At 28.5% G+C, this 11,967-nt stretch overlaps 1 protein-coding gene across 1 annotated transcript; it reads left to right on the top strand.

Annotated features, from left to right (window-relative positions):
• Positions 1-1,863: 1,863 nt before the first annotated feature.
• On the top strand, positions 1,864-3,118 carry LOC137829797 (small ribosomal subunit protein uS19x-like). The gene is made up of 3 exons (XM_068636712.1): positions 1,864-1,968; positions 2,044-2,247; positions 2,612-3,118. Exons 1-3 carry the CDS (start codon positions 1,966-1,968, stop codon positions 2,858-2,860), a joined length of 456 nt encoding a protein of 151 aa, XP_068492813.1. The 5' UTR covers positions 1,864-1,965; the 3' UTR covers positions 2,861-3,118.
• The last annotated feature ends 8,849 nt before the right edge of the window (positions 3,119-11,967 follow it).

Genomic DNA, 11,967 nt, shown 5'->3' with positions numbered 1-11,967 from the left:
TGTAAAATTTAGGTCACATTAAAAAAAATTATGGATACAATATTTTGATACGTAATTATACTTCATATATATTTAATAAAATAATGTTATTTTTAATTTCTTTAAAAAATTATTATTTTATAAAATGAAATGACCCATAAATGTATGTCGTATCTATATATTTATCTGAGAACCCAAATAAAGGTATGTCGTTTCTAAAACTGAAATTGTTTTACATACTTTTTCTTAACCTAGTACTAACTTAATAGTCAGAGTGCAATCAACAGGAAGAACCCCCTTTGTTTTATCGGAGTCACTCTCCATCACCTGAAGGGAGAACATAAACCACTCAAAATAGGAGGAGCCACCACCTGCCTCTGAAGTCAACGCGGCTGAGTCAACCAACGAGAACAATGTGTTATTGGAGAATAAGAAAAAGGTGAAAGAAAAAGAAGTGATCTTTTTATGTTTCCTCTCAGCTGATAATAACGTGCATTTGGAGAGCAACAAATGAATGGTTTCGTTGAAGTTATTGAAAATAATGTTTAATATGCCCAACTCGAAGGAGTCTGCCACCTAATTGAAGGCGAGACATGTGCAACTCCTATAAATATAAATGATAAAAATAAATTGTATATCATGTAATGTAGTTCTTTTTAATAAACACAAACACATATGGTAGTGATAAAAATAAAAAATGTGGATATACAATAATGATAAAAATAAAAAAATGTGAATACACATGTTAATATTTAAAAAATACTAATACACATAAATCTACGATGAATTGAAATATTACAATATAAATTTATAGTTCAATTTAATAAATACAAATACACATATGATAATGATAAAACTAAAAAAATGCAAATATATAGTTTGATATTTAAAAAATACACAAACATATAAATTTATGATGAATTAGAATGTTTGAGTAAATTTATAGTTTGTTTTAATAAATACAAATACATATATAATAATGATCAAAATAAAAAATACGAATACTTAATGATAAAAATAAAAAATGTAGATTAATAATAATAATAAAAGAATAAAGATACACATTAATAAAAAAATAAAAAAAATACAGATATAATAATGATAGAAATAAAAATTAGATATATAATATTAATAAAAAAAATACAAATACACATTAATAATAAAAATAAAAAATTTAATAATTTTATTATTACATATTAAAAATATTATAAGATTATATTTCCACTAAATTATAAATTGCCTTATATACATAAAAACAAGTTATATTAAAGCATATTGTTTTAATATGAATGTAGATAAATAATTATAAAATATATGATTAAATTTATTATTATGTTTACGAATAATTTAATACAAGTATAAATATAATTAAATAATTACATAAACAAGAAGCATGTATATTATTTTATTAATAACATAAAAGATGTTAGTGTTTATTTTAGAATAAAAGTATGATGTATTTTAGCATTGAGATTTTTTTGACATTGAATGACTTCTTAGAAATGGTGGAAATTGAACATGTGTTTTTTCATAATGGATGTCTGAACATATACCTTAACAAATAGAATATTTTTTTTTTAGCTAAATTATTAAATTTGTAAGAAAAAAATTCTTAAAATGTATATTTATATATATTTTTTAATTTTTAATTTTTTTATAAGGATATTATTTTAAAATAAACTAATAGAAATAAGTGTCTCTATTCAAAATATAAAACAATAAATATGGTCTTGTTAAGACACAAGCAAACTAAATATTTATTTAAAAATTAAAAGATGTAAATAATATTTTATTAGAAAAACAAGGAAGATATGTTTATTTTGTAAATGATAATTTAATTAAAAAAATAAAGAGGATATATAAGAGAGGAAGTGATTATTATTTAATCTAATTTAAAGTGTTCACTAGTCAAAATCGTTGACCTGAGCAGAGTATAAAAGGTGACCAGAAAAACCCTAGCGCTTGAGCAGGAGTGTGGCAGCAGCAATGGTGAATTCCGAACTCCTCTCTGTTGTGTTGTGAAGCAGTGACACTGACGATGTTATCCTTCTCTGTTGTTTTCAGGCGGACGTTGAAACTGAGGTGAGTCAAGCAGTGCCGAAGAAGAGGACCTTCAAGAAGTTCAGTTTCCGAGGCGTCGATCTCGATGCTCTGTTGGACATGTCCACAGATGAACTCGTCAAGCTCTTCACTGCACGCGCACGCAGAAGATTTCAGCGCGGTTTGACCCGCAAACCTATGGCTCTAATCAAGAAGCTTCGTAAGGCGGTGAGTTTTTCTCTTATCAAATTCATCTACTTCAAATTTTACTGTTTATACATTTTTTTTAAGGTTCTATTCTCGTGCTGGTGTGTGATCAAGCGTTTGTTTGGATAAATTTATCTGCGCAAGCACTTTTAGGAGTAAAAGAAAACAAGGAGGAATGAAATTAATTTTTTCCTAAGCTACAATAGGTAATGTATAAGTTACAAAATAGCACGTGGAGGAGTTATTATTTTTTGTGTGTTTTAGAAGAGCTTTATAGAAGCTTATTCAGACAAAAACTTAAATTGGATTTATTTTGGTGATTAATCGTTGCGAAAGTTATTGTGGTGTATAGTTTTAATGAGGGTTTAATATTGTGTTGCAATAGAAACGGGAGGCTCCAGCTGGTGAGAAGCCAGAGCCGGTGAGGACCCACCTCCGCAACATGATCATCGTGCCCGAGATGATTGGGAGCATCATTGGTGTTTACAATGGGAAAACTTTCAATCAAGTTGAAATTAAGCCGGAAATGATTGGGCATTATCTTGCTGAGTTTTCAATCTCTTACAAGCCTGTTAAGCATGGAAGGCCTGGTATAGGTGCCACCCACTCCTCTAGGTTTATTCCTCTGAAATGATGCCATATCAAACTACTCTTTTTTTTTTAATGTGATTTATGTTGATTTATGGAAACTAGTTTAATCAAATTTGTTATTGATTTTGCTTTTCCTTCTGTTATAGTTTGAGTTTTATTCATGTATTAATATGGCGTATTTTTGAAATTGCTCTGGTATGGGCCTCAAAAGCATAGGTCCAGGTAATTTCTACACCTTTCAAATGTTCTATTGTTATGCTGGAGGATGGTGATTAAATAATGTCAATTTTGTTCAGGGAAATTTATATTACAAGGCTTGACACTAATTTGCTGAAATACTCACTACTAGCCCAATGGTTTGTTACGAATACAGGCTATCAAAACAGTTAAAACTATGTTGTTATTTATGAGCTTGTTGCTATTATTCTGACTAGGAGGGAGACTAGTTGTTTAAGAAAAATTGCATGACAGGGTTAGACAATTATGCCATGACACTTGAGTGAGGCCATGTTTTCATAGGAATTGACCTCTAAAGGACATTTGGCCGGAATTATGGTAAAACACTAGCTATTTTCAAAATTGGAATTTATCGATGCATTTTGTTCCTCTTCTCCTCATTATTAAAATCCTTCACCATTGATGTCAAATTTTATTACTAATGTTTGGGTCATTGCCTAAAGTAGATGTGGAAATATGCACAACTCCTTTGAAGGTGCACATAATGTTCTCTGACTTTGTGTTGGATTTGTTGTGAAATTTAAGTATTTCAAAAGGTTCACAATTGATTGCAACCTCATCCAAGAATGACGTCGCTTCTTGACTGCAGGACAATCAACACGGAATGATTCCAGAAATGGTGCTACAATGATTTGAAGGGGCACATGGAGTTTCAAATGGTTATATCAAGATTTACACACATTGCATATCTCTCCTCGCGAACAATGTCCTTCCTTTTCAAAACGGAAAATTCACAAGGAGTGTGCTCTTACTCTTTCGGCAATGTTGCATATCTCATCGCATGAACCCTGCCTCCTTTCCAAAACAATTATGAACTGGGTCTATGACCATTCCTCCACCTAGAAATAGGTGTCTCTCCTCTCTTCCAATACACAACTTCACTCATTGTCCTCTCCTCATTCCTTATCTCTCATGTTCTAGGTCCTTTTCTCTTACGGGTTTGCCTGCTAGTCCCGAGTCCCTTGATGTCACTTGAAAAGCTCCTGTTGTATCTTGGGGGCTTGTATAACACATCGTAGATAAGTCCTTAATGGCAGTGACCATTCATGCCTTAGGAAATTGGTCTTGTGTGTTCTCAAACAATCTTAAGGACTTATGGCTGACGACATGGACATTGACAACAACTCTACTTTAGAGAAGCCAAATGATGTTGTCGCAACACAAACCATCTTTATGAAACCTTTCCTAGACGTTTCAAAAATTGAAGTTTTCACTGGTCAAAACTTTCGACGATGACAAGAACGTGTGTCTACTCTATAAAACATGTATGGAGTAGTCTTTGCTCTTACCACTTCTAAATTTAACTCCAGTACACTTGCAAAACACATTGAAGAATGAACTCATGCGAATAAGGTATGTCGTCATACTTTATTAGTGCATTATCTAACTATTTGTTCAATGTGTATTGCTCCTACAAGGAAGCAAAAAATATTTAAGACATCAAGATATAGGATCAATGAATACCACAAGTTGCTCGAAGATATTAAAGTAGAGAACATAGCATTACGTGATGAATCGTTTCTGAACTTTTGATTGAAAAACTTTCACAGTCCTGAACTGACTACAAACAACAAATGAAGCATAGACACAAACAATTGTCGTTGCCATATCTTATCACTCATCATCACTGAAGATACCAACATAAAGGAATGTGTTGCAAGAACTGAGGCTTTATCTACTAAGGAAAATATGGTAAAAGACGATCATTCTCCAAAAAGGTAAGAGAAAAAAGTTGATCATAAGAAGAAAAATAAATTTAAATTTTCTTGTCCCAATGGATTTAGTGCCACCTCAGTGCAAACATAATGTCAAGAACAATAATTGTCCTAGGGCAAATATAGCCGAAGGGAATATACAATTGTTGTACAAGTGAACCTTGTGACCAATGTGAGCAAATAAGTGGTAGACTCAGAGACTACCAAACACATTTGTGCAAACATAAATGTGTTATCCTCCTATACTAGTGTGGGAGATGGAGAAGAACAAGTTTATCTCAGGTGATTTCAAGACAATTACTTACTAGGAAAAGGAAAAGTTCTTCTAAAGCTTCATGGTTTTGAGCGATGTGCCATCTACTAGAGTTACTTTAATCTTTGTAGCACTATTGGGTTCAGTTAAGAGATGAAAAACATTATTAATCTTGGCTTCTTCAGGTAGTTCCAACCTATAAGCAATCTATCCAATTCTCTTCAGAAATTGAAATGGCTATGCGGCATTAGGAATAAAATGTTGTTTGTGTGGTTGGACTTTTAAGCACACCCCATCCTCCACTGCAAACTCTTTTTTTGTGTCTTTTATCAACACAATGCTGCATCCTATCTTGTTTTTTCTGCTAATTCTGCTGCAGCACCTGGGCAATCTCATATTTTTTTTTACTGTATAGTCCACAGCTTTCAAATGGAATCGCCTACCAAAAAGGAAGAGTTAATGGTTGGTGATACTCATAATGCTTCAAAAGGAGTCATTTCTGTTGTTACATCAAACTTGGTGTTGTACCAACATTTTTCTTAACTCAAATAATCCACCTACTTTGTAGGCATGTCTTAAATAACCTTCCATCACTTTATTTAAGGCTCAGATTACCCATCTGTCTGAGAATAAAAAACAGTGGATTTCAATAACTCAACTCCATGAACAAGTCATTCCAGAAAACACTCATAAAAATGGGATCCCTATTAGTGATGATCTGAGTTAGCCAGCCATGAAACTTCACAATGTTGTCCACGAAGAAACTTGCCACCTTAGTTGGATCACTTAAGACTAAGAAATGAGCATATTTGATCCATCTGTCAATGACTACCTGTAGAATTGTTTTCCCATGTGATTTGGACAACCCACCCAGCAATGAAATCCATTGTAATGAATTGCCAAACTGGTTTTGGAGAGGGTTGTAATAACCTGTCGGAGCAGTTAAGTTAATTAAGGCTTGTTTTGTTAAAGTACAAATCAGCATTATTTTTAATACAATATTTGGAGTTATATTATTATTAGATAATTTAAATATTTTGTTATTTAAAAAAATCATGATATGTCATATAAACAACTATCTAAAAAATATTTAAAAAGTTTGAAAAAAATTAAAAAGTAATTTCAGAAAAGAAGTGAAAGGAAGAGAAAAGTCTGGTGGCAAAGCTTATCCCCTACCCATGCAGCTATAAATAAGAACTCTGTAAATAACAAACTACAAAATTACATTGTGAAAGGGAGTAAAAAAATTGGATTACACTAGTATAATAATTACGAAAATTAACCTATAAATAGAGGCATTGCATTTTAAATCTGGGAAAAGGAAAAGAAAATAACCTTGGGCCGACTACAAATTTATATGGAATGTTTATTCATGCACCTCCATATCTTTTTCTCTCATTTTCATAAATTTTCATATTTTCAAAAATATTTTTCTGTAATATTCTGGATTACGTAATCTGCAAGTATTTTTTTTAAATTTGTAATTAGCTTCTGGATTACATAATACGAAAGTCTTTTTTCAAATGCATAATTAGTTTCTGAATCATATAATCTGGAAGTCTTTTTTAGTTTTCGGATTATGTAATTCAGAAGTTTTTTTTCAAATACATATCTGAATTACATAATTTGAAAATTACTCTATGGAGATGGCACAAGAATTTTTTTTTTTTTTACTTTTGTAAAAGGTAACCGATGACATATGGAGGGGAGGGAAAGGAAAAAACAGGGAGCGGGAGGAAAAAACAGTCATTTATATTTAGTGTGATAAAGGTGAAGAGGATTACCTTATTGTCATATTCATCCTATCTATTTATTTGTTTATTTCAAATAATCATCTTTGCTCATTAAATACTTAAGCTTATTTTATTTTATTCTATAACTAAAAAATTAACATAAGATCCTAGTTATTGTGAATATGATAAGTAAATTTATTTTACTATTAATATTGATGTATATATACATAACATGTATAATAATATTATATATATAAATATATAATGTTGTAAGATGTATTTATATATATGTGCGTATAATTATTTAGTAATAAAATAAGAAATATTTTTTTTATATGTAGATTAATACATGGATAATTAATAACAATTATATGCTGAGTTTAAATTAATTTGTAATTAGAAATTTAACTGTGAATTTTAATGAGTAAATTTGAAAAAGATAAAGTAAACTTGTATATTTTTTTGTTTATCTTGACTAGACACTTGAAAAAATAATTTAAACTATTGAATATAAATAAATGCATGTTAATAAAAAGGTGCATGAGGTACACATGCAACTAGACATATTAGTTTATTTTTTATAATTCAATTTATTTAAATGGTATGTATTGACACTGTTTCTCTTTCTAATAAAAGTGATAAATTTTTTTGCACACATACATAGATGACTTCATATATAAGATAATTTAAAATGTACTCTCACCTTCAAAGACAAGTTTCGTCACTCCTTAATAGAAAAGTTACAATATATTTGAGTTTCATTACCGTTGTATTAACAAATCCTATAACTACTGTTTTTGTATATACTATGCTGCTTGAGTAGTTTGTTTTTAAAGAGTATATAATCAACTTGTATATCTTACTAACAAATATATTCAAAGTTAATCTTTTTTCAAGAATTTTTGTATTCTGATTTCAACTTTAACTGTAACTTTGTTTTTCATATCCTTGGAGAAGATTTTTTAAAAATTTTATTATAAAATATTGTAGATTTTATTTTTCTCCTAAATTTCGTTTTTTATTTTGATTCAAGAAAGTCCAAACTTTTTCATATAGGTTTTATTCTAAACACTTCATTCTTATCCTCATAATTATTAGATAATCTATCTTGAAAAATATTAGACGGTCTACCTAAAAGCACAGAATTAACATAAATAACGACTAAGGCTCAAATAAACCCAATTAGATAATTTTTATGAAATCAGTGGATAATGATTAAAGTGTGAATAAAATTATACCCATTTTGTAGAATTACAATTTTATCCTTATAATTAAAATTAATTTAAAATTAAATATGATTAATTATTTATATACATAACTCATGTGATTAAAGAATTTCGAACTATTGACATTGTAAACACGTATAAAAAAATATTTTCATAAAATAATTGTTTTTATGAATATTGTTTAATAAGTTTATTTTAATTATTGTTAACTTTTTAATTTTATTTTTATTTTTATTAGTATTATTATTTATGATTTCATTATTATTATTAGTATTATTTAAAAATATTGTTTATTATTATTTAAAAAATCTTATTATACTATTATTTAACTTTATTACTTTTTTATATATTATTATTATTTTGTAAAATAAATTTAAATATTAATATTAAATTTTTATTGCTATTATTATTTTACAATTTTTATTATTAATTTATTATTATTATTATATGATACTATATTATATTATTATAATTAATTATGTATACTGATCGATTATGTATATTAACTTATATATTTTATAAAATAATCGATAACGTATTATATATAATTGATTATATTAAAAAATTTATATAATTAATACAATCCATTATATTATAACATAATCAAATTATGTTATAATTTTTATAATATAATTAATTATTTTATATATGTATAACTAAATAAGTTGAAAATAAATTTGACTTTTTAATGTTTGTTAAGTGTATTGAGTGTAAAAGATGAATTAGTGAGTAGTGAGACTGATTCTTTTATAATTAGTTTTGATTTTTATAAATATAGTATATAAATGTCCAATAAACTCAAATATTATATATATATATAAATAATGTGAACAACATATTTTTTAAATCAATTTAATTTTAGTTATAACAAAAATGGATTGATAATATCCGAAATTAGGTGGACGGAATCAGATTAATAAGTTGGGAATAGTCCTTCTTTTTAAGTTATATGAGATTATTGATAAGGGATGAACAAGAGTTTTTTTAATCAATCTCAATTGTTGGTACATTTTATAGCATCAAAAATGGAAAAAGAATTGAGACTCATCGCATAATTTTTCTCATTTGGAGAAAAAAATGGAAAAGGTTGCTTATAAGCAAAAGATTAATTTGCTTCTATTTTTACATACTTCTTACTAACTACGTTTTCTTATTTTATATATACATTTTTTTTCCGTATTTTACCAAATAACTTTTAAATTCATTTTACTTTATATAATTCTCTTTTCCACATTTTATTAAACTTTGAGCACCATTAGTGACCAACCATAAGTTGTTATGACAATGATGGTCTTTTAGTTTTTTACTATTTTTTTTTTCCTTTTTTTTTTCTAAAATGGCAAAAGATAAAATAAATATTTACTTGGTTTACTTACATTATCTAAAGCATTTGGTAGACCTCTGATATTAAAGGGTTAAATGTGTTTTTAGTTTTATGCATTTTCACACGAAAGTGATTTTTATTTTTATTTCAAAGTTTAGACTTATATGGTATTTATAACAAGGAAACTATTGGAATTGGTCATTGTGAGTTCTTTTTACGTGACAAACAGATTTTCAGTGTGGATTAGGATGTTAAAATATATTATGCTGACTTAGTGAATATTATAATATTATAATATTATCCATGCTAAAATTGTTTGTTTGTTTTGTAAATAAAAAGTGATAACGACTCATTCCAATAATTTTCTTAATAGTCCAAAGGAGATCTAACATTTGGACTAGACACAAAAATTAATTTCATGTTATAGTACAAGGACTTCGTTTCCTGTACTTTCATGCGAAAATGATTTTTGTTTTTAGTCTAAACTTTAGACTTACATGGTACTTATTATAAGAAAATTATTGGAATTGATCATTCTCAATTCTTTTTATGTGACAAACAAATTTTCAGTATGGATTTAGGATGTTAAAATATATTATGCTGACTTATCGCTAACGTAGATATTGTAATATTGTCCATGTTTCGTAAAAGAATAGTGGTAAGGACTCATTCCAATAATTTCCTTAATACAAGTTCAAAAGAGGTCTAATATTTGAACAAGATACAAAAATCAATTTCACGTTATAGTACACGGATGAAAAACATATTTAATCATAAAGTAAAACATTGATACATCTTGTTGATGATTATCTTAAAAATTTCATTTATTTATTTATCTTAAAACTCGTCTATATCTTTATTCAACTTTCTAATTTTATACTTGTATATATTTTTTCTTCAAAAGAAAGTCAAAATGAATAATCATTATCACACTCCTTAATTTTTATATATATAATTTTTTAAATAAAAATTAAAATAAGTTATAATTAGAGTGTGAATATATAGATCAAATTTGGTAGCTACACGTAACTAAATATAGTATAAAATATGGATTAGAGTAAAAAGAAAAAAGATGTAAAATAATTTTATCTAGCCTTGGATCTGAGAAATTATTAATTTAATATTAGTAGAATTGTGTAAGTTAGTTATATACAGTTTTCACATTGATGATTCAAATTCTCAGCATCTTAAGATATTTAAAGATGATCTAATCATACAAGAAATACAATAATTCTGGTTATAATACAATTTGATATTATTTTTTTTAAGTTTAATTTAATCTTACAAAATCAAGTTATAATTATATATATATTTATATTTGGGATATTTAACTATTGTGGTCAATTGTATAATTTAGTTTTCAAGTTGTAGTGGTGGACTAATGTTCACTCAGAGCTTCAGAACAAATTTTAATGTGCAACGTGTGTGTTTGTGTGTATAAAGACTTAAGCACTCAACACAACACTGATTGAAACAGAAACACAATAAACCTCACAGTTGTGATTGATTGGATAAAACACGTGGAGGAAAATTTCTGGGAATATTTGTATACAAATTTTGAATATAAGAAGTAAAATTGAAGATATTTGGAAGGAAGTGAGGGTTAAAAGGCTAAAAAAGAGTTAATGTGCAGTGAAAGATTAGGAAAGTAAAGTGAGGAAGAAAGTGTGAGTAATTGGTTTTGTCTTGCGTGAGGGTCTAAGTAATGAAAAAGGGTTAATGCGAGTGTGTTGCGTGGTTGTTCTTGATTTGACCCATTGAGCATTGTGGTTTAGTCTACCACGCCACCACCAATCATATACTTCACACAACGCAAAACACATCACATACTACATCTTCTCTCAAAACCTACAAACTTTGTGTTGTGGAAATCATCATCATTGTGTTGAAACAAAAAGTCTACCCTCATTCATTTCCACTTTTCTTCTCAGAGTAATTCCAAAATTTGGCAGCTCACATCACACATTACACCTACACAAGTTCAAGATTCAATGGTACAATTGTAATTGAAGCTTGAATTATCCAAGCTCCTTTATTATTTGAGGGTAGAATTTATTCTGAAATAACATTGATAGCAGTTGGTATTGGAGCCGAGAAAACAATGATCCAGCATGAATGCCCATATTGGTCCCCTCACAACTCACATGCTCTGCTGAGAAACTTCCACAAGCCAAGATACACTTCTCTTAGAGGAACTAACAAACCGAATGAAACTTTACATGTAGATAATGCAAATGACGGAGGGTGCTCCATTCATTTCCCTCTGTTCAAAAGTCCAACTTTGAATTATTACACGACATCTATCATCCATCCAGGGACTTGATGGTCCTAAAACAGCTTCAACCTACGAAGTAGATGAAAAGGAATATCTGTAGTTACCAAACTTGTTAGCATCCACTACCTTCACTACCAGGCGCCACGCCATGCCTTTCTTCAATTGGCCTATGCTCATATAACTTTCAAACCATTATTTATTACCTTATCCTGCAACATCTTCTTACAACAATCACCACTCACAAATATCATGTCATACAAAATATCCCATCTCACTAGCATCTCAATAGTGTGTGAGACACCTCATATAACCAAAATAGTATATGAGAAGTGAAAATTTTACTCTTGGATTTGAGTTTGGCTCATCCAAATTTTAACAAAAGTACCA

Source organism: Phaseolus vulgaris, chromosome 7 (assembly GCF_000499845.2).
Source record: "Phaseolus vulgaris cultivar G19833 chromosome 7, P. vulgaris v2.0, whole genome shotgun sequence".
NCBI classification, from domain to species: domain Eukaryota; kingdom Viridiplantae; phylum Streptophyta; class Magnoliopsida; order Fabales; family Fabaceae; genus Phaseolus; species Phaseolus vulgaris.
The sequence above is the reverse complement of the archived record's forward strand: the minus strand, read 5'-3'. Positions and strand labels throughout refer to the sequence as shown.

Coding starts and splice junctions, on each gene's coding strand:
- LOC137829797 (XM_068636712.1), top strand. Junction 2,248..2,611: donor TCAAGAAGCTTCGTAAGGCG/GTGAGTTTTTCT, acceptor GTGTTGCAATAG/AAACGGGAGGCTCCAGCTGG.